The sequence below is a fragment of the Peromyscus eremicus genome, chromosome 5 (genome assembly GCF_949786415.1).
Source record: "Peromyscus eremicus chromosome 5, PerEre_H2_v1, whole genome shotgun sequence".
Classification (NCBI taxonomy): domain Eukaryota; kingdom Metazoa; phylum Chordata; class Mammalia; order Rodentia; family Cricetidae; genus Peromyscus; species Peromyscus eremicus.
In genome coordinates this window covers 126,665,482-126,687,595 of record NC_081420.1, presented here as the reverse complement: position 1 = coordinate 126,687,595, position 22,114 = coordinate 126,665,482, and the positions used below count along the sequence as shown (strand labels likewise).

The 22,114-nt window shown below is 42.3% G+C and overlaps 1 protein-coding gene across 1 annotated transcript; it reads left to right on the top strand.

The window, feature by feature from the left end:
* Positions 1-813: 813 nt before the first annotated feature.
* Positions 814-21,556, top strand: Dnaja2 (DnaJ heat shock protein family (Hsp40) member A2). The gene is made up of 9 exons (XM_059264494.1): positions 814-1,004; positions 2,241-2,300; positions 2,971-3,194; positions 9,194-9,274; positions 9,508-9,641; positions 11,756-11,952; positions 19,863-20,007; positions 20,137-20,264; positions 20,782-21,556. Exons 1-9 carry the CDS (start codon positions 927-929, stop codon positions 20,971-20,973), a joined length of 1,239 nt encoding a protein of 412 aa, XP_059120477.1. The 5' UTR covers positions 814-926; the 3' UTR covers positions 20,974-21,556.
* The last annotated feature ends 558 nt before the right edge of the window (positions 21,557-22,114 follow it).

Sequence of the window (22,114 nt, the reverse complement as noted above, 5' to 3'; positions counted from 1 at the left end):
CATATTACCTCGATTGGCAGACTTACGTCAAGCGTTTGTTTACCAGTTCAGGTTTCAACGGACCAGGTTTACTATTGGAAAAAACCAGTTAGAAGGCAAGCTGTACATCTTGTCACGTGGTAGAAGCACAGCAATCTTTTGAGCTAGACAAATGAAAATCGACTGACAATCACCAAGTGAGGGCACGCAGCCATACTGCCTTATGCCAACCAAACCTTTGTTGTTAGCTAATTTTAAAGCTGTCAAGTGAGACACTTCCACACGTGATCCCGGTGGAACAGGGTGACCTTGGTTTATCTGGATGCCCCAAACCAATTGTAAAAGGGCGCTATTGGCAATGTGTAAAGAATTGTCCCTTTCTACGATGTGGCAGCGTGGCTATGCCTTTAAATACTCATCTGCTAGGTATGTATACATGAGTGTTTAAGAATGAAGTTGTTTCCTGTGTTTCCCGCACTCGGGGGTGCTAAGGGGGGAGTTAAGGAGATGGAATGAATTGGTGAACGTATTGATAAAATCACATTAGGGGTGTCACACGCTCTATGGGAGCCTCTCACACTCACACCCACGTGCTGTTTTTCACCCCAGGAGGATTCCAGGCCGGCTTCTTTCCCTCGGGCCTCAGCCGCACCGAGAGTTCCTTACGAACGCCGCCCTGAGCTCCCGTCCACCGAGCTCGCGCGTCGCCGACCGGCGTCAGGAAAGGGAACCCACCTGCCGCCGCTCACCGGCGCCCACCGCCCAACCGCCCCGCCCGGCCCCGGGGGCGGGCCTGTGCGCCTACGTCACGACGCTGCGCCGGGTCAAGGTTCAGCCCCGCCCGCGTCCCCGCGCCGTCTCCTCGGCCTGCGCCGCCGCCGCTCGTGGTCCGGGTCGCGCTCCTTCCGCTCCGCCGCCAGCTTGCGAGTGCTGCCCGGCAGGCCGCCATGGCGAACGTGGCCGACACGAAGCTGTACGACATCCTGGGCGTCCCTCCCGGCGCCAGCGAGAACGAGCTGAAGAAGGTACTGGAGCGAGCCGGCGGGCGGGCGGGGCGAGGGCGCGGGGCCTGCGCGGTCGGGGCGGCCTGAGCCGGGCTGAGGCCCGGCGGCGGCGGGGGCGCAGTCGGCTCGGCTGACCTTGGGCCTCCGCCCGCCCGCCCTCCTTGCGCAGACGCGGCCCGCCAGCCCGGCGCCCCCGGGCCACCCGGAAAAACAGGTCGGACGGCGGTGCCCGCGCCGCCCGGCCGGGGAGGAGCTGACCGCCGGCGCCGGTGTGGGGCTGAGGGCCGCAGTCTCCGGCGCTGAAGCTCCTCCCTCTGCCTCGCTCGCCCGGCAGCCGGAGCAGCGTGGGTCTGTTTGGAAGCATTGTTCTGTGGGCAGGTGATCCAGATACCCCGTGGTGGCTTCAGGGATGAGTCGTGTGTCCCAGCCAAACACTTGAGTGTGCACTCACTAAAAATAAGACAGATCTCATTGTTGTCCTTCGTAGTGGTACAAAATCATCTCGGGACTTCAGAGCACTTTACGTATTAAAAATGTCCCGCAGCATCTCCTCGGGCTGTCGGTATCGAATCTGAATTTGTGAACCTGGTAAAAAATGAGACTGTCCCGTAAGCAGTGGGACTGGTAAAGTCCAAAGTAAAATAGACTTCCTGTTACCCTACCGGAAATGGTAGGCTGTGTTATATAATTCATGAGTCTGTGAAGACTTAAATGGTGCTTGCCCAAATCGGTGGTTTCACTACCACCTTCGACCCCAGTCAACCTACCATGTGCTAGTACATCATCACCTAGGACCATCTGGGGTTTTTCCTGTTAGAGGGCAGGCAGGAGCCAGTACCGGCAGGGATACTTCTACCTTTGCTTAATTTGTATAAGTGCTTAGGTTTCTGTAAAATGTAGTCACTTAATCTGGAATTTGTTAGGTTTGTGGTCGTGGTCTGGTTACTGGCCATCAAAGACATTTGATAACAATAATAAAAAAAAAAACAAGGAATAATGTTTCTGTATCTTTCTTTGTAGTTTTGTTCTATTTGTAGTTTTCTTCAGTATAATTTTTTTTTCAGCAATAACTTTGTTTTGGTACATTATTAGCAAGTAAGCAATATTGAAATGGAAAATGTCATATAAGTTCTGACGAGTAAGTGGCGTTTTTTGGGAAGGCTTGTAACTTTAGAACATTGTATCTCAGAAAAGTGAATTTCTTAAATTGTTGGCTGTGTATAACTCTTTTCCAAAATCTTTTTTTTTTTTTTGAAGGCATACAGAAAGTTAGCCAAAGAATACCATCCTGATAAGAATCCAAATGCTGGGGACAAAGTAAGTTACTTGAAGTTTTATTTAAACTGAAATTTAAAATAAATCACCTTCACAGAAACAAGGAATGTGGTAGGGGAAAAAAAAATCCATTTATGCCTACAGAGCAAAACTTATGTTATTATTTTAACTTACTTGAAAATGCCATAATGAAACCTGATGCTTGTAATATTCTTTAAAAATAAGAAAAATTAGCCACGTGGTGGGTAGCACATGCCTTTAATCCCAGCGCCTGGGATGCAGAGGTGGGTGGATTTATGATTTTGAGGCCAGCCTGGACAGAGCAAGTTCCAGGACAGCTAGGGGCGGTACAGAGAAACCCTATCTCAAAAGAGAAAGAGAAATTATAGCAACTGAGATAGCTCAATCTTACAAGTCCTTGCCACGGAAGCCTGGCAGCCTGAGCTTGATCCCACAGTGGAAGGAGAGAAAGTGGTCCTTCAACCTCCACCATGCTTCCACACTCACACCGTGTATGTACAATAATAATGATGACTTCTAAAGGAATAGTTTAGTTTTACAATGAGCAGTAGGTGATAAAGAGGTCCAAAATGAAACCAAAGGAAACTTGAAGCTTTTTATTAGAATTAAATGGATTCTGTGTTTCTGAAGTTTTTCTTACTTTCTTGCACAGAAAAACCCAATTGTTTTCATTTTTACTTTCTCTTTATAGTTTAAAGAAATAAGTTTTGCATATGAAGTATTGTCAAACCCAGAGAAGCGGGAGCTATATGACAGATATGGAGAACAAGGTCTACGAGAAGGTAGCGGCGGAGGTGGTGGCATGGATGATATTTTCTCACATATTTTTGGTGGAGGATTGTTTGGCTTCATGGGCAACCAGAGTCGAAGTCGGAATGGCAGAAGAAGAGGCGAGGACATGATGCATCCCCTGAAGTGAGTCTTGTTTTGTCTTCAGTAGGTTCTTTTCCAAGTGCTGGTGCTTAGAGCACGGTTACTATCGAATTGATTTTAGATTTTTTTACTGTGCTTTCAGAAAGTGACTAAATAAATTAGTTAATCTAATGTATTTTGCTTCAGATCTTAAAGGATGGAGGGGGTGCTCTAGAAATGTAGGTCAGTTGGTAAAGTACTTAACACACACAAAATCTGGGCACTGCTAATAAACCAGGTTTGGTGGTCTTTACCTATAGTTACAGCACTGGGGAGGGGAAGACGAGGGGATCAGCAGTTCAAGGGCACATATACTCAGCTGAGTATCTAGTTTAGGGCCAGCCTGAGATACATGTGAGCCTGTCTGTAAACAAAACAACTAAGATCTTAAAGAGTAGTTGTTGTTTACTGAGATTTATTTTTCATATGTTGTTGAGGTTGCTTGTTTTTATGTGATTTACAATTTCAAAGTGTGAAGATTATATTTGTTGAAGCATTTAAATCCAAGCTTTAAAAAGAATGGTTGTTTGCTTAGATTATTTACATGGTAAAGTCCCTCATTACTTGATCCTCAGTGCTAACTCTCCTAATTTGGTTTCCATGGAGCTTACTGGCTTCCAGCTTGGCATTAACCTGCCAACAAACAAATGATGTGGACCTTGATTTTGGACTAAGACTCCACAATCCCCCCTACAATCTGAAAATAGCCATTTCACTTTACACTTTCACTTTATTTTGTAAATTATTTCATGAATAATTGTTTTAGTAACAAATACTAGAGACTGAATTGAGGGTGTGTGTGTGTGTGTGTGTGTGTGTGTGTGTGTGTGTGTGTGTGTGTGTGATGTTTCTGATATCCTGCCTCCACCTCAGAAGTGCTGGATTACTGGGGTGTATGACCATGCCTGGCTCTCAGCTGTTTGTTGAAAGTATTTCAGTTATGGTGGTGGTTGTTATGGAGGCACGTGCTTGCTACAGTGCACATGAAGATGAGAGGGCAGATGTGGAAGTGATTGTGTTGGTTCTTTCCTTCTAGCCTGTGGGTTTCAGGGATTGAACTCGGGGAGGCAGGCTTGGTGGTGAGTGCCTTTATCTGCAGCCGTCTTGCCTGTCTCATTTTTTGTTGTTGTTTGTTAGTTTAGATTTATCTATTTGATTTTGAAGTGTTTCCTTGCCTGTATGTATGTTTGTGCACTACACAAGTGCCTGGTGCCCAAGGAGATCAGAAGAGGGTGTCAGGTCCCCTAGAGCTGGAGTTACAGGTGATTGTGAGCTGCCAGGTGTGTGCTAGAAATCGAACCCAGGTCCTCTGCAAGAATAAGCTCTCCAACCCCACTGGTGATATTTGTCTTTTTATACAAGTGCTGGGGATTGAACCCAGATACTAATGCTTGTGCTGCAGGTACATTACCAGCTGATCTGTCTTCAGAGTGTTCCACCCTCTTTTTTTTTTTTTTTTTTTTTTTTTTTTAAACTGGAGCTTGTTAAGTAGTCCAGGCTTGCCTCCAACACACAATGATCCTATCTCTCCCTCCTGAATGCTAGGATTACAGTTATTGTCACCATACCTGCCTACCAACATATTCATTTGAGTGGCTTTGTAATTTCACTTCATGATGATTAATCACTCACCTTTTATGTGCTGGGCAGGGGACCGATAATAGATATTGTTGCTGTGCATTTCTTTGTATAATTTTATCTCTCTTTGGCAGATTCCCAGCCAAGCATCCATAGCTTGCTTTCTTTTTGAGATAGAGTATCACACTGGCCAAGGCTATCCTTGGCTTCACAGCAGTACAGGTGTGAGGCACCATTCCTGAGTTGATATCCATGTTTTGAAGCTGATTTTTAAAAAAAAAAAAAAAAAAACAGCTAATTTGCTTTATAGAGGAATTTTGCCAGTTTAAGCCTCACCAGAGAGTGCCAATGTTCAGGTCATTCTTGACAGTTTTCCTTTCCTTGTTTTGTAAGATTCAAGATGTAGATCACTATGTCATTAAATTGGATGTGATGGTGTGTTGTTGATAATTTTTCATCCATAGTGGTTTTACATTTTTCACTGCACACACTGACATGAACCAGGGAGAGGGTATGAAGGTCAGAGGACAAGTTGTGGGAGTTCTTTTCCACCATGGTTGAACTTAGTTCACCAGCAAGGGCTGTGCCATCTTGCCCACCTATAAATGTTCCTTTTATACTGCCTGCAGTATAGGAAAGTTTAAGCTTAAAGTAACAATTCTGTGAAAATTGTTAATGTTGGTGCCTTGGAAAATGACTTTGAACTATTTCTTTGTTCCTTTATCTAAATTCAAGGGATTTAAAGTAGTAAGGAAGGCTTAAAGGCTGGGTGTGCATAGATCAGTGGCAGAGCACCTGCTTAGCATGGGTGAGGTCCTGGGTTCACCCTGAGTAATGTGGGGTAAAAAAGATTTCAAAATACAAGAATAGCCAAGCGTGATGGCTCACACCTTTAATCCCAACACTAAGGACAAAGGGAGGAAGAGACTAGTGGATCTCTTGAGTTTGAAGCCACAAGAGTAGTGTTAAATCTATAGTGGATAGTATTGGTAAATAATCTTTAGAATTTAACTCTTTCACAATTTCATACACAAATGATTTTCCTGTTACATTTTCTTATACTTTCCCCTCCAGCTGAACCTCCTTTCTTCCCAACAAGCCCCTCCTGCTTTGTGTCTGTTCCTCCCTTGGTCCTTTGTATTTAATTACAGTTTCCTCCATGAAAAGGGATGGTGGGGTTATTTACTTGAACAAGGGCAACTTACCATTGGCAACGTCACTGAGAATATGAGTCCCCTCCCTCAGCAACCATTAGCTACAGCTCCTCCGGGAGGGCTGGGGCTGTTTTGTTTTTTGAGATTAGTTTGGAAATTGATCCTATAATTGAAGTATGCTAAATATGAATAAAATTGAGTTGTGTTTTATGAGTTATTTATGTACGTATGCACACATGTACATATAGTTTGTTTGCTTAGGACTAAGTTTTTCCTATTTAAACTTGTCTGGCCTAGAACTTGCTATGTAGAAAGGGCTGGCTTTGGACTTTTGGCAGTCTTCCTGTCTCAGTATTGAAATTGTAGGTATACACTGCCACACCTAGCAGATACACTTTTTAAATTGTTTTATGTTTAAGAAACATTGCTCTTTTTTTTGTAGTTTATTTAACTTTATTTTATGTGCATTGGTGTGAAGGTGTCCGATTCCCTGAAACTGGAGTTACAGACAATTGTGAGCTGCCTTGTAGGTGCTGGGATTTAAACTCAGGTCTTCTTGAAGAGCAGCCTCTGAGCCATCTCTCCAGCCCCCCTCCTTTTTTGGGGGGGGTTCGAGACAGGGTTTCTCTGTGTAGCTTTGAGCCTTTCCTGGAACTCACTCTGTAGCCCAGGCTGGCCTGGAACTCACAAAGATCCGCCTGCCTCTGCCTCCCGAGTGCTGGGATTAAAGGTGTGCACCACCAACCGCCTGTCCAGCCCCCATTTATTACTTTAAAAAAAAAATGTGTATGGATGTTTTGCCTGCATGTATATCTGTGTACCATGTGCAGTGAATGCCCATGGAGGCCAGAAGAGGATGTTGAATCCTCTGGAATTGGAATTACAGACAGTTGTTAGTCTCCATTTGGGTGCTTGGAATTGAACCCAGGTCCTCTGCAAGAACAGCAAGTAACTGCTGAGCCCTCTTTCTAGCCTTCATGTATATTTTTAAATAGCCTTTTTTTTTTTTTCTGTACCACTTTTTTTTTTTTTTTTTTTTTTTTTTTGGTTTTTCGAGACAGGGTTTCTCTGTGTAGCTTTGTGCCTTTCCTGGAACTCACTTGGTAGCCCAGGCTGGCCTCGAACTCACAGAGATCCGCCTGGCTCTGCCTCCCGAGTGCTGGGATTAAAGGCGTGCGCCACCACGGCCCGGCTTTTTTCTGTACCACTTTTAAGGTATGATGAAAATATAAAATATTGTATACTTTTGATATATACAAATGACTGGTAATTTTTATTCAACCTTTTAGCTTTTGAGTTAGGTACTTTGAAGATATATTAAAAAATGTTCAGGGCCACCATGCTCTTGTTCATCATGAACACCAAGGTGCCCCATGCCTCCATGTCAGAGGGCCTCCTCTCTGTGCTCACCCAGCAGCTAGTACAGGCCACCAGCAAGCTGACCCAGTACATCAACACATTTGGCCACTCCTATAGCAAGCTGCTATATGACCTAGTGGCCTGATTACCTGTGCATCAGCCCAAACCAGATCTACATCAACTCTGTGACTTGAACTTGCCCAACCAGGTCTGGAATGTTTCCATCTTCACTTGAGTACTGACCTGACTTATCTGCACTGCCATTCTTTGAGCCTTCCTACATGCAGTGTTCTGTGTTCATATACCCATAGTGATGTCTACCTCCTAACAGGAGAAATCAGTGGTTTAGAGACATAAATAATAAAAGTTGTTCAGATATACTGTATTATGATTTGGCAGGATCTTTAGAAACTGAAAAGATTGAAAGTTTCTCTGTTGAAACTGTGTTCTTTTCCTCTTCTGTAACAGTTTGTGACTACCCTACCCCCCACCCCCCAGAGAAGGTTTCTTTGTGTATATAGTTTTGGTGCCTGGCCTGCATCTCACTCTGTAGACCAGGCTGGCCTGGAGCTCACAGAGATCCGCCTGGCTCTGCCTCCCGAGTGCTGGGATTAAAGGCGTGCGCCACCGCTGCCCGGCCAGTATGTGACTTTTTAAACATACACAACTAAGTGCCTTTTTTTTTTTTTTTTTTTTTTTTTAAGAAATTATGTGCATGAGTATTTGTTTACATGTCTGTGCATCACATGTGTCTTGTGCCTGTAGAGGTAAGTAGAGTCAGGTTCCTTGGAACTGTAGTTACAGACAGTTGTGAGCCTCCATGTGGGTGCTGGGAATTGAACCCAGGTCCTCTGGAAGCGCAGCAGTGCTCTTAACCACTGAGCCATCTCTCCAGCTCCCTATGTGCCTATCTTAAGCTATAATATACATTTGTAATCTAATCTTCTATAGCTTGCTCCCACTTAAAAGCTCTGACCTTGATCAAGTTAGTTAACTTCTTTGGTTTTATCATATAAAATTGGATAATAATTACGATTAGTAACTAGGGATATAGCTTAGTTGCTAGAGTGCTTGTCTGGTACAAAGGAGTCCCTGGGTTCTCTCTGTACCATATAAAACTGGGCAAGATGGTGTATGTCTGTAATCCTTACACTTGGGAAGTAGAGGCATGGATATCCATTAAATTAAAGGTAATTTTTGACTGCATTTTGAGTTTGAAGCCAGTGTGAACCACAAAATCCTGTCTTTAGGGTGTTACTAATGACTTGGAGTCATCACTGTATAAATTACAGCAAGTAGGTTCAAAGATTTATTATTTTTGCTGGGTGGTGGTGGCACACACCCTTAATCCCAGCACTTGGAGGCAGGGACAGTTGGATCTCTGAATTTGAGGCCAACCTTGTCTACAGAGCAAGTTCCAGGGCAGCTATACAGAGAGTCCCTGTTTTGGGGTACAGTGTGTGTGTGTGTGTGTGTGTGCGCGCGCACACACCTGCCTGCTATACAGAGAGTCCCTGTTTTGGGGTACTGTGTGTGTGTGTGTGTGTGTGTGCGCGTGTGTGTGTGTGTGTGTGTGTGTGTGTGTGTGTGTGCGCGTGTGTGTGCGCGTGTGTGTGCGCGCGCGCCTGTTTGCTTGCCTTCTTGCCTGCTTCTGGGTATGTGCATGTGTATACAAGTGCCTGATAAAATCAGAGGCATTGGATCCCCTAGAGATGTAGTTACAGTTGGTCCAGTGTGGGGTTGAGAAACTTTTGTCCTCTAAAGAGTGGTAATAACACCACGTGTATTGCCCATACTCATTAAGTTTTTCTTGGGTTTTTATAAAATCAGAGTGAAATTTGCTCTGTAAGCTGTTTTTATCTTTTAATAATATTTGTAAAATTAGGTTGAACCTTGTTCTTTTTTCTGCAGAGTATCCTTAGAAGACCTGTATAACGGCAAGACAACCAAACTACAACTTAGCAAGAATGTGCTCTGTAGTGCATGCAGTGGGTAAGTACATTGCTGCTTAGGCAGTATCTCTGTCTGCTCTTTGAATGGCCTGCTCAAAATCTAAACCAGGTAAAATATTTTCTTCATTTTAAAGCTTAATAAGCAGCCAGGCATTTTGATGCCTCTGAAGGCCAATTAAAGTAATTATAGCGAGGAGTAAAGAACACAATTTGTTATTTTTTAATGACTGTAATGGTTTGTGGACAAGAGTGTAATTTATACTTCTGCTTTAGCCAAGGTGGAAAGTCTGGAGCTGTTCAGAAATGTAGTGCTTGTCGGGGTCGAGGTGTGCGCATTATGATCAGACAGCTGGCTCCGGGAATGGTGCAGCAGATGCAGTCTGTGTGCTCCGATTGCAATGGAGAAGGTAAACGCACCAGTATTTTCATTGCTTTTGTATTAGAGTCTGTTGGGAACGTGGAAGTTGGAAACGTTTATAATTTTTCTAAATATGCTTATATTCATTTTATTCTAAAAATGAGATCTAACAGAAGATTATTATACCATTACTGTTTGGGTATAGTGTCTCTAACTGAGGCTGACTATGAACTGTGTATTCAAGGATGATCTTGAGTTCTTAATCTGCCTCTACTTCTGAAGTGTTGAGATAAGTGTACCAACCCATCTAGAAGTTAATCTTTATCACATAACTTGTAGGACTTCAGGGGCATTCTAAAAAGTCCTAAATCAAGTTCTGAATCCATTTTTAATAGTTTAGTTTTTAAATGAAGTAGCTTTAATCAAGGGAAGGAGAGGTATAACCAAGTAATTAAATTTGTTTTGTTTTGTTGGTGGGTTTTTTTTTGGGGGGGGGGGAGTTGTTGTTGTTGTTTGAGACAGGGTTTCTCCGTGTAGCTTTGGAGCCTGTCCTGGATCTCACTCTATAGACCAGGCTGGCCTCGAACTCACAGAGATCCGCCTGGCTCTGCCTCTCAAGTGCTGGGATTAAAGGCGTGCACTGCCGCCACTACCCAGCTAGAAATTAAGTTTTTAATTAGACTAATTTATGTGGTAGAATTTTTCCTCACTAGCATAGAAAAGTAAACCCAAGTCCATGAGTGTGCTTGGCAAGTATTGAACTCTGCCCACCAGCACTTACTCTGACTAATTACATTACCTATGCCTACCCCAGCCTTGGTACTAGGAATTAAACCTAGGGTTCTTAGCATTGAACCCCACTCCCAGCCTTCCCTTTGGTTAGTGGTTGTTAGTATAGTTGTAGAACTCTCTTTCCCAAGTTGTTCTTGGAAGTGATAATTTTAAGAAGGTATATATTGGGCTGATATGATAACTTGGTTGATAAAGTGCCTGCCTTGCTAGCATGAGAGCCTAGCCATGGGTACAGTCCCAGAACCCATGTGAAGAAAAGCCAGTAGTGCACCCTTAAAATCCCTGTGCTCAGGAGAGAGGTGATCCCAAGTGCTCACTGACCGGCCAGCCTAACCTACTAACCTCTAGGTCAGTGAAAGATTCTGTTGTAAAAAGTGGAGTGGAGGACAGCTGAGGAATGACACCTTGAGGTTGTCACCCTCCCCAGCTGCATGTTATTATTCTCCTGAGGTGTCTCTTCATTACCTTGTTAAAATTGCTAGCTTCACTATCAAGAAACCAAAGTCAGCAGAGCTCTAACAGCAGGAAGCAGAGCAGGAGGATAGTGAGGTTCAGGCCTGCTGGTGCAACATAACATGACCTCTTTTTACAGACAAGTGCACCAGTGCTCAGTGATTGGAAAGCCTTGCCTTTTTTATTTTTTCATACTGTTACATACATCTGGAATTTTAATTTATTATACCATAAACAAATATTAGCGAAGAATATCTGCAAAAGAAAAACTGTTGTCCTGAACTTGGTACAGAGGTGTTCAGCATTAGCTAAACACTCAGACATCTCTAGTTGGTTTTGAGGATTTTTGGTAATGATCAAACTACATAAAAGCAGGATTGGAGTAGGAGGACATCTCAGTGGTAGAGCCTGTGCAGAGACCTGGGGCTAATGCCTAGCTAGTATCTGAGCAAGATTAGTCTTCAAATAAACTCCAGTACTAACTGTACAGTTTAGTAATGGGCCATCAAGGATACTTAAGGATTGAATACAGACCAATAGCGAGCTTTTAGGTTCAGTAATCCCTACTGGAAAGAAAAAGTTGTGGCTTGGACTGTCTCTGTCTGGTAGTAACCTGCTTGGGGTTGGAACTGAAAACTTGCAAAAGTGTTCATAGATGCTCCAGCATCTGACTGCCCAAACATTCCTGTTCATTAGTTTTAGGGAGTAGAGCCAGGAAAATGTCAAGGTGTTTTACTCTGTACTCTTGGGTAGCTGGACCCTTTGGGTGACCTTTAGTAAGATAGAAGTTTTGTCATTCACAGTAACTGTAACCATTGATGATCAAAATGTATCTTTCTGAATTAAGGGCCCTGTCAAGAATCAGCTTAAGACTGGCCTATTCTTTCTTACACAAGCTTGAATGCCCTCTCTTTGCAGGAGAGGTCATTAATGAGAAAGACCGCTGTAAAAAATGTGAGGGGAAGAAGGTGATCAAGGAAGTCAAGATTCTTGAAGTTCATGTCGACAAAGGCATGAAACACGGACAGAGGATTACATTCACTGGGGAAGCAGACCAGGCCCCAGGAGTGGAACCTGGAGACATTGTTCTTTTACTACAGGAAAAAGAACATGAGGTAATTCTCTTTTGATTTTTTTTTTTTTTTACCCTTTTTTCCCTTTTTTGTTTCATTAAGAATTGACCTTGCTTATGAGAAATAGGATAGATAGATACCTTGGAGTGAAAATGAAAACAAATGAAGTTGTTAAGGAGCATGGCTGAGTTAATTTGTAGCTCACAATGAGCCTGGCTTACTTAAAGAATGTCTCCTGTAAATAAAACCATTATGACAGGTGTAGTCAAAAGCCCCAGGCGGTGTTAGTCTTCCTTTGCCCTGTCGTAACTGTAGCTCAGCACTGTGCCTTAAACAGTCCTTTTCCTTTATGTAAATAAAGCACTGGACTAGATAGTGTCAGGCAACATAGTTTCACTATAGAACTCCTTGGATGCATGGTGGGTGGATAGAGCTTCACTCCTCCTCAGCACCTCCCCGTTGACTAATTTGACTGTACTTACTGGCTAGGCAGCTCAGTTTCCTGAGGTCAGGAGTTTGTTTTTTAAATTACTGTTTTATTGGTGTGATGGGAGTAGGAGGCTTATTCATGTCACAGTATGTATCAGAGGACAGCTTTCTGGAATCGGTTCTCCCACAGTGGGTTCTGGGAATCAAACACAGGTGGTCAGTCTTCTGTGACAAGTACTTTGATCCTCTGAGCTGTCTCATTGGCCCAAGTTCTAGAGCTTCAAAACATTTTTAATTAGTTTGTGATTGAATGTGTATTGGTTTTATCTATTATGTTTGAGGCAAAATGAACTTGTCTAGCAATGAGGTTCGTTGTGTGCCATTTTCATTTTGATCATACCACTGAACATGGTTTTTTTGTTTATTTGTTTTTTAATTACTCCCCTTACCCCCTTTTCTGTTTTATCAGTAGGCTGACCTCCAACTTGCCATCCTCCTTTCTCTGTCCTCTACCACCATGCTTGGCTCGCCTTTATTTTGTAATGGCTGGTGGCCCATGTCTATAATCCCAGCACTTAGGAGGCCAAGACAGGAGAGAACAAGTTTGAGGTCAACCAGGATTATATAGGGAGACTCTTCCTCAAACAAAATTAATGGCCTACATAGTAATATCCTGTCAACTTCTGTCCTAAAGAATGTATGTCTGCGTCTGTTTGTTTATAAAAGAGTTGTTCAGGAAACACACAGTCCTTGCATGTGAAAACATTTGACAGGGTTCTGTTTTGTGCTTAATGAGGTCTGTTCAAGAGATCTCTAAAAGATTGCATTTATTTTTTTATTTGTTCTAGACAGACTTGATTCACTTTGTTTTTCTCATTCACAAACTATGTGGAGGGCTGGAGAGATGGCTCAGCAGATAAGAGCACTGACTGCTCTTCCAGAGGACCTGGGTTCAAATCCCAGCACTCACATGGCAGCTCACAACAGTCTGTAACTCCAGTTCTAAGGGATTTGACACCCTCACACAGATACACACCCAGGCAAAACACTAATCCACATAAAATTAAACAACAAAAAAAAACTTCATAAAGCCTGGCAGTGATGGCATACACCTTTAATTCCAGTGCTCAGGAGGCAGAGGCAAGCAGATCTCTGTGAGTTCAAGACCAATAGGGTCTATAGAGTGAGATCCAGGACAACCAGGGCTATTAACACAAAGAAACCCTGTTTCGAAAAAGTAAGAATGTGCTAACCACAGCTGGTTCCTGGAGACTGGTGTGGGTTCACACAAGATGGTTGGTGAATTTCTGATAGACATGGACTCCTTCCAGAGGTCAGAGTTCAGGTAGCTGTAGGTCTTAGAGATGGCATCAGAGGTGGCCTTGGCAGTGTAGCCTGTAGCTGCATTAGTCCCAGCCGTCAGCAGCAGCTTCTTGGGCACAGGAGAAGAGACAGTGCCATTGCCTCTGGCGAGAATGAGATGCACTGGCGCAGAGCCCCAGGGCCCATCATATAGTAGTGTAGGGATTTCTAATCTTGATCCCCCAGTAGCCTTGATTTTGGTCGACTGGCCAGGCCAAATCTGCTTCTGCACTGGCTCGATCTTTTAAAACCTCGTCCTTAAGAGATGCTTACCAGAGGCTAGAGAGATAGTTGAGTGGTTAAAAGCATTTGCTGCTATTGTAGAGGAACCTGGTTCATTTCCCAGCACCCACTTGGTGGCTCATAACCTTTAACTCCCATTTCCAGAGGATCAGATGCCCTCTTTCTGATCCTTGGGTACCTGCATACATGTGGTGCCCATATGTACATACATATACACACACACATAAAAATAAAATTAATGTATTAGGGTTCTCTAAAGGAACAGAACTTATAGAATGAATATATATTTATATATTATATATACATATATAAGTTTTATTTATATATATATATATATATATATATATATATATATATTGCAAAGGTTTATTAGAATGGCCTACAGGCTGTGGTCCAGCTAGTCCAGCAATGACTGTCTACCAACAGAAAGCCCAAGAATCCAGTAGCTGCTTAGTCCACAAGGCTGGATGCCTCAGCTGGTCTTCAGTGTACACTGGAATCCCAAAGTAGGCTCTAATGCCAGTGAAGGAATGGACTTGCTGTCAAGATTGAGAATAACCAAGCAAAGAGAAAGGAAGCTGCTTTCTTTCATGTCCTTTATATAGGCCCAGACTAGAGGTGGGTCTTTCCACCTCAAAAGATCTGAATTTAAAAGTATATCTTCCCATCTCAGAGATCCGGAATAGGAGTGGGTCTTCCCATTTCAAATGATTTAACTAATAAAAAAAAAACAAAAAAAACCCCTCAAATGTGTGCCCAGCCGTTTGGGTTTTAGGTAGTCAGGTTGACAACCAAGAATAGTCATCACAATTAGCATAGCATACATAGAGATAATTGCTAGGTAAAATTTGACAATCTCGAATTCTGTGATGAGCAGAGAAGACAAGTAGAGGCTGGATCTTCATGTCCTTGATCGGCAGTCGAGCTTGGTTACAGGGATCCACTCCTTGTCTTTAGACTTTGCCTCTTTGTGTTCCATGACCTCGGTGCTGGATACCAAGACAAGGCTGAATCCTCCTGTAGCCATTGTGGCCTCCCAAGCCTTCCTCTATTCACCATTTTTCCCCCCTGAGGAAGAAGCTGCAATTTTAAAAGTAAAATCATTTTGAAATTTCAGTAGCGAACAAGGCCATATTGAAAAGCACATTGTAGAATTTGACTTATTCTCACAAACCTGTGACTTGCTCTCTGGACTGCCCTTTCTGTTCTCATGAAGAGAGGTGTGTTCCTGGTTATTTTCCCTTTTCCTCGCTCAGTGTTGCATATTTGAGATGGCAAGGATCTTCCAGATGGCTGGAAAATAAGGACAGTTTCCAGAACTCTGCTTTAGGTCATAAAGGATGAAATGTTCATCATTCTTTGATGAAGCCTGGGTCTTGTATTAAAAAATGCTCTGTCTCTGAGCCACATTTCCAAGCCCTAATTTTTGTTATTCAAGATTCTTATTTGATGGCATTTTAGCTACTTCCTCGTTTATTCAATGTTAGTATCCACAATACCTATAAGACATAAGAGGTAGAAAGCTAAATAAATAGCCACGTTGTTGAAAGTTGTTAGTGTAGATTAAACAACAGTGTTTTACAGAACACTTGTCACTTGGGTATTCTGAGTATTGCACATACCTTTAATCATCAGTAGGATTGCATAGAATTGATTGCCTAGGCTAGAAAGTAGTAAAGGGCAGTTAGAGTGCAGGTTCTGGTTTTTTGTTTGTTTGTTTGTTTTTTTTTTAAAGGTTTATTTATTTATTACATATACAGTGTTCTGTCTGCACGAATCCCTGCAGGCCAGAAGAGGGCGTCAGATCTCATTACAGATGGTTGTGAGCCACCATGTGGTTGCTGGGAATTGAACTCAGGACCTTTGGAAGAACAAGCAGTGTTCTTAACCTCTGAGCCATCTCTCCAGCCCCACAGGTTCTGGTTTTATTGTGACCGGGGCAGTCAGTGTGAGCCAAGGATAAGATTTAGACAGCTTGCTTAATTCATCTCCCTTGGAAGAAAAAAACTACAAACAAACCTACTGTAGTTTGAACTAGAATATAGGGCTTGCTAATGTTCGAGAAAAGCATTGGTTATTTTGGCCTTTCTCCCCTCACTCCAAATAGCTAACTGAAGAAATTGAGACCATTATTAGGTTGGGTGGGTGCAGTGGCTGAAATGATACAAATGTGGTAAAAGCTAATGAGCTTTGGGAGTGCTGTGTTGTGTGCGTTCATCCTTGCTGTGTTGCTCTCTGTGAGTGCTGGTGTCTGTACGGCACAAGCGCATAACTGCTTCAGAAATTCTTGCAACTTCTGAATGTTTATTGTGTGGTGCTTGGTAGTCCTTTGTAAGTTCTCTGGCAACACAAAGTGGGGGGGGAGTTAGACATTTATCTATTAGTGTCAAATTATTAAGTCATTCATCCTTCCTGCCCCCAAACAACCACCACCACTCTGGTATTGTTTTAGTTGTAGTTACTTTGATTGAATGCTTCTATACCAGAACATGGTATTATTACTTCTATTACTTCTTGCTCCTTCTGTAGGTATTTGGTAAAAATTATTCTTGGGCTATTGGCATTTTGTAGTATATATAGCTTGTTGTTGTTGTTGTTTGCTTTTGTTTTTTGGTATTTTGGGACAGGGTTTCTCTGTGTGACCCTGGCTGTCCTGGAGCTCACTCTGTAGACCAGGCTGGCCTGGAACTCAAAGAGATCTGCATGCCTTTGTGTCCTGGGATTAAAGGCATGCACCACCACTGCCTGGCTAGCATGTTTTTTAATAGCATTGAAGCATTCTGCTTTTTTTTTTTAATAATTTATTAAAATTTATTTTATGTGCATTGGTGTGAAGGTGCCAGATTCCCTGGAACTGGAGTTACAGATGGTTGTGAGCTGCCATGTGGGTGCTTGGAATTGAACCTGGGTCCTCTGAAAGAGCAGCCAGTGCTCTTAACCATTGAGCCGTCTCTCCAGCCCCGAAGCATTCTGCTTTTTTAAAGTTTTGATGATCCTGTTATGAGGGACCCTGAGTAAATGTGCATTAACTAACCTACATTCTGGGTTGCTGGGCCAAAACATTTCTAACATTCTTCCAGTACTGTTGAAGCTGATGTTCTGAAGCCATGCTTAGGATAATTTATTTCATGGATAGATTTAGGAGAATCATTTAGGAAAAGAACAATTTTTTTCAGGTGTCTTACAAACCAGCCAAGATTGTTCTTCAGAGATGTTACTGGGTCTTGCATCTCAGATTTCTGGAACAAGTAAGAGAGAGCACCAGTTGACTGACAGAGGGCATTTCTACTCTTTGCCAAAGTAGAAGTATGAAATGAACTTGCAAATCATGTTATTAAACCCTCAGAGGGCTAGAGGTTAATAAAGAAATGGGAGACCATGCTGGAGGGCTGGCTTAGTGAATAAGAAGACTGGCTGAACTAACATGAGGACCTGAATTTGGATTCCAGCACCCACATAAAATGTTGGCATGACCCCATGTGCCCCTCTGACAGGTGGATGACAGACAGGATTGCTGGGTCTTAATGGCCACTATCCTAGCTCTAGGTTCAGTGAGTGTGATAGAGCAGGACACCCGGAAGTCTTCCTCTGGCCTCTCTACACCTCTGTGCACACGTTTGCATAAATCACACTCACAGAAGAGAAAGCCCATCTGAAGAAATGGGAGAGGTGCCGGGCGGTGGTGGCGCACGCCTTCAATCCCAGCATTCGGGAAGCAGAGGCAGGCAGATCTCTGAGTTCGAGGCCAGCCTGGGCTACAGCTACACAGAGAAACCCTGTCTTGGAAAAAAAAGAAAAGAAAAGAAATGGGAGAGGCTAATAAATGGAAGAAGTAGTCATGTGTTTTCTAGGACTGAGATGAGATTTCCCTGATATGTCGGTGTTAATTTTTCTAGTGGTTGCCATGTCTCTCCTTTCGGCGTTGCAGGGTCAGTTAGCATACAAATGGGATTAAATGAAATTAAAAGATGATCTGGTAGCCATTTTGGTACCTGTCTTTGGTCCAACCGGTTTCTTTTAGCCTATTTATTGCCTATAGACATCAAAGATTAGCTTGAGTAGAAATTAAGCTGGCTCATTTATTACTCAGGATAACCAAGACTTTTTTTTTTGTTTTGTTTTGCTTTGTTTTGTTTTTGTTTATGAGACAGTGTCTCTGTTGCTCTGGCTGTCCTGGAACTCATTATGTGAACCAGGCTGGCCTTGAGCTCAGAGATCATCGTGTCTCCCAAGTGCTGTGATTAAAGATGTGTGCTACCACTCTTGGCTCCAGCACACTTTCTATTGAACAAGTATAGGTGACCTTTTCACTACAGTTAAGTTTATTTCGACTTAAATTTTAAAATTTAAGCGTAGATTCGGCAAGTTTAAGTAAAAATTACAAGTTAGATATTTTGGAATTGTTTTTTTTTTTTTTTTTTCTCTAAACATCAAAGCTCAGGACATTCTTAGCACTTACTCAGTAACCTTTGCAACATTGGTGTAGAAACACAGCTCTCACCTCCAAGGGGACAAGAGAATTTATTCTGGAACTAAATGAATGACCATAACCTATAACATGGATTTGGGTTGCAGCAAAATCCATGTTCCAACATGGTGGCAGTAATAGAACAAAGAAAGTCATAAACCAAGACACTATCCAAATGCATGTAGTTAATACATATCCAAATACGGGAAATACATATCCAAATGTAGGCAATTATAGCAACCTCAGCGACAGGCCTCAGAGGCTTGTCCGAAGACTCCTAGCTAGGTAGAAACTACAGTTTTTTGTTAATACATTCCAAAAAGCTTTTGTCTGTTAAGTCACAGGATGTTAGGTCTGACACAGCAGTAGGCAAATGGCTAATTTGGGGACTAAAGATAGCCCAAGGTAAATTGTCATCGAGCTCTGTACTTGCAGTGTTCTGGTTTTATCATCCTCACAGATGTAGCTTCTTTCTGGAAACTGAGTCACAGCAGTTTGTAGTCTATAAGCTTATAAGATGGAATAAGACAACTTTAGCATTTGCTGTGTAATTTACATTAAGCAAGTTTGAATTTTTTAAGTTTTCTTTTTTGTTTTTTGTTTTTCTGAGACCAGGTTTCTCTGTATAATAGTCCTGACTGCCCTGGACCTCACTCTATAGACCAGGCTGGCCTCGAACTCACAGAGATTTGCCTGCCTCTGCCTCCTGGGTGCTGAGGCTAAAAGATTGCACCACTATACTTGGCCTATTTTTTTTGTTTTGTTTTTTAATTTATGTTTATGCATTTTTCTCTACATGTATATATGTGTACCACATGTGTTCCTGGTGCCCACTGGAGGTCAGAAGAGGCCCTTGTTGGATCCTCTGGAACTGGTATTATGGATAGTAGTGAGCTACCATGTGGGTGCTGGAAACTAAACCTCTGTTAGAGCAGCAGGTATTCTTAACCACTGACTATCTCCATCCCCAAGTTTGAATTTTAAGTGAGATAAAATTTCATTGTATATGTATGAAGTGCAGAATTAAACCCGAAACTTAAATGGCTGGGTCTAATTAGTTGAGCGCTTTTAACATTGAACTTGAACTCCCTTCTTGCTTCGTTGGGATCATGTCTAGGGGACATTCCAGGTTGAATCTGTTCTTTTGAAGCCCATTTGGTGTTAGATTTAGGAAATGGAATACAATTGCAGCAGTACCTTCAGCTGTGTTCTTATGTATTTTTCTTAATAGTCAGGCCATCCTAATAGAAATTTCTGGCATACTCCTTTAGAATACCTAGCATTGCCAATAAAAATTTTGGAAATTAGGGACAGTGGCATTTTAGCTCTTGCAGTGGGTGGTAGAATTAAGATTCTGAAATTGACTTGAATGCAACAGGATGGAATGGGTTCATAATCTTTAAAAACAAACAAACCAACCAACCCCGCTTTGCATGTGCTTTGTCTCTAGGTGTTCCAGAGAGACGGGAATGATTTGCATATGACATATAAGATAGGACTTGTGGAAGCTCTATGTGGATTTCAGTTCACATTTAAGCATCTTGATGCCCGTCAGATTGTGGTGAAATACCCCCCTGGCAAAGTAATTGAACCAGGTAAAGGATTTCATCTGACCCAGGTTGTCCATGTGTTGTTAAAATTTGTATTTATGGTGGGTAACAAAGGAATATTATTAAATACCTTTCTTGGGTAAAATTCTTACCTAATTTTTTTTTAAATAATAGGATGTGTTCGTGTTGTTCGAGGTGAAGGAATGCCGCAGTATCGTAATCCCTTTGAAAAGGGTGATCTTTACATAAAATTTGATGTGCAGTTTCCTGAAAACAACTGGATTAACCCAGACAAGCTTTCTGTAAGTGTTTTTTCAGTTCCTCATGCAGCTAATGTGGTTGTCCATTCTGCTTCCTCTCACTCCTGCTTGCTTCCTGTGTGTTTCTTTTGTCTTGTTTTGTTTTGTTATAGGATCTCTCCCTGCACCCCAGGCTGGCCTAGAACTCATGGCAATTCCTCTGTCTCAGCCTTTTGATTGCTGAGATTATAGATGTGACCAACCACTCCCAGCTCTTTTGAGACTTCGTCCCATCCCCGTGGTGGCTTTTTTAATGTTTGCATGGTTGATGGTTTTTTCTGGTCATTCTGAAGATGAGGTTGGCTAATATAAATGTTTATGGGACCAAGCAGGCTGGGTATGAGGTGCTGGTGAGAGTCTTTGAATTCTCTGGAGAGCAGATCCCTCAGCTGGCATTCTGTTTAGAAGTATCAGGGAACCTTTCCTCAGTGCAGTTTTCTAGTGTTTAAATATGGATGTTTAATTTGGGCGAATGTCAGATACATCATGAGACATATATCTCCTGTTTTGTTTCATGAAGGAATTAGAAGATCTCCTGCCATCTAGACCAGAAGTTCCTAATGTAATTGGAGAGACAGAAGAAGTGGAGCTTCAGGAATTTGATAGTACTCGAGGCTCTGGAGGTGGTCAGAGGCGTGAGGCCTATAACGACAGCTCTGATGAAGAGAGCAGCAGCCATCATGGACCTGGAGTGCAGTGTGCCCATCAGTAACTGCAGGTAGCTGCACAGTGGATTTTCTTTCCACATTTGCCGGATTTGCCAGCTGCTGGAGTACCTGATGAGTCCAGATGAACTGACAGACGTCTGTTGATCTATGTGTAACTTCTAAAATTGGTATAGTATCCACAGAGTGTATAATTTAAACTAACCACGAAGCTTTCCATCTTCATTTCGACTGTTCTGTAGCAGAGTAAAGCACTTGAAATAAGACTCCCTTTCACATGTGGGTTCCAAGTCTCAGTCCTGGTATCTGCTTGATTTTTATCAGTTTTGTGTAGACTTTATGTTTCATATTTTAAACTCAAATCCAGCATTGTAAAGTTTGTACAATTTGTCCTGAAGCTTTGTGTTTGGCTGCACCTGCATAAGCTGCTACAACTAGAATAAAGAATTCATAGCCTGTATCTATCATTCAGATGCATGGAAAAATGGGCTTTGCACACAATGGGTTTGAAGCTGACTGAGAACAGTAGAAAACATTAGCCATGGTTGTAAAGTTTTTTGGCTTTTTTTTAAAAACCATTTTGTGAAAGGTTTCTGAAACTTGATAATAAAAAGCAGTTGGTGTAAATTATTCTGTGTCACATTTTTAGAAAGAAAAGCATATTTTGAACTATAAAAAAGTATCCTTACACTGAGGAGTGAATCTTTGGTTCTGGTTTTTAAACAGCCCTTAAAAATCCATTGGCCTGAAGCTTATGCCTCAGGTACCTGCCCATTTTATAGTTTACAAACACTAAGGTTGGTTGAAACAGGCTTTATTGACTCTAGCATCAAGAACATCCAAGTTATCTAACTCCCAGGTTATCCTAAAAATTGGGACAAGCCCAGGCCTCTGTTACTCTCTAGCACTCCACTTTTTGAAAATAAGGTAATAGCAGATAAATAGTAGAACCATGTTTACACAGACCTGTTGAAACATTGTTTTAATTAAAGATTAGGAGAAATTGCTGTCTCATTAAATTGAATCTCTGAATTTGAGGAAGCATTGGCTGTTTGATAGTCTACGTAGAAAACTCGGCGGCTTTGGATAGCAGATGTTCACAAAGTGGCTGAACCAGCGGTGAGGGGATTCCGTTTGAATGTCCTGGTCAGCACCTGGCTTTAATTACAACCATCCTCATAGAATGAA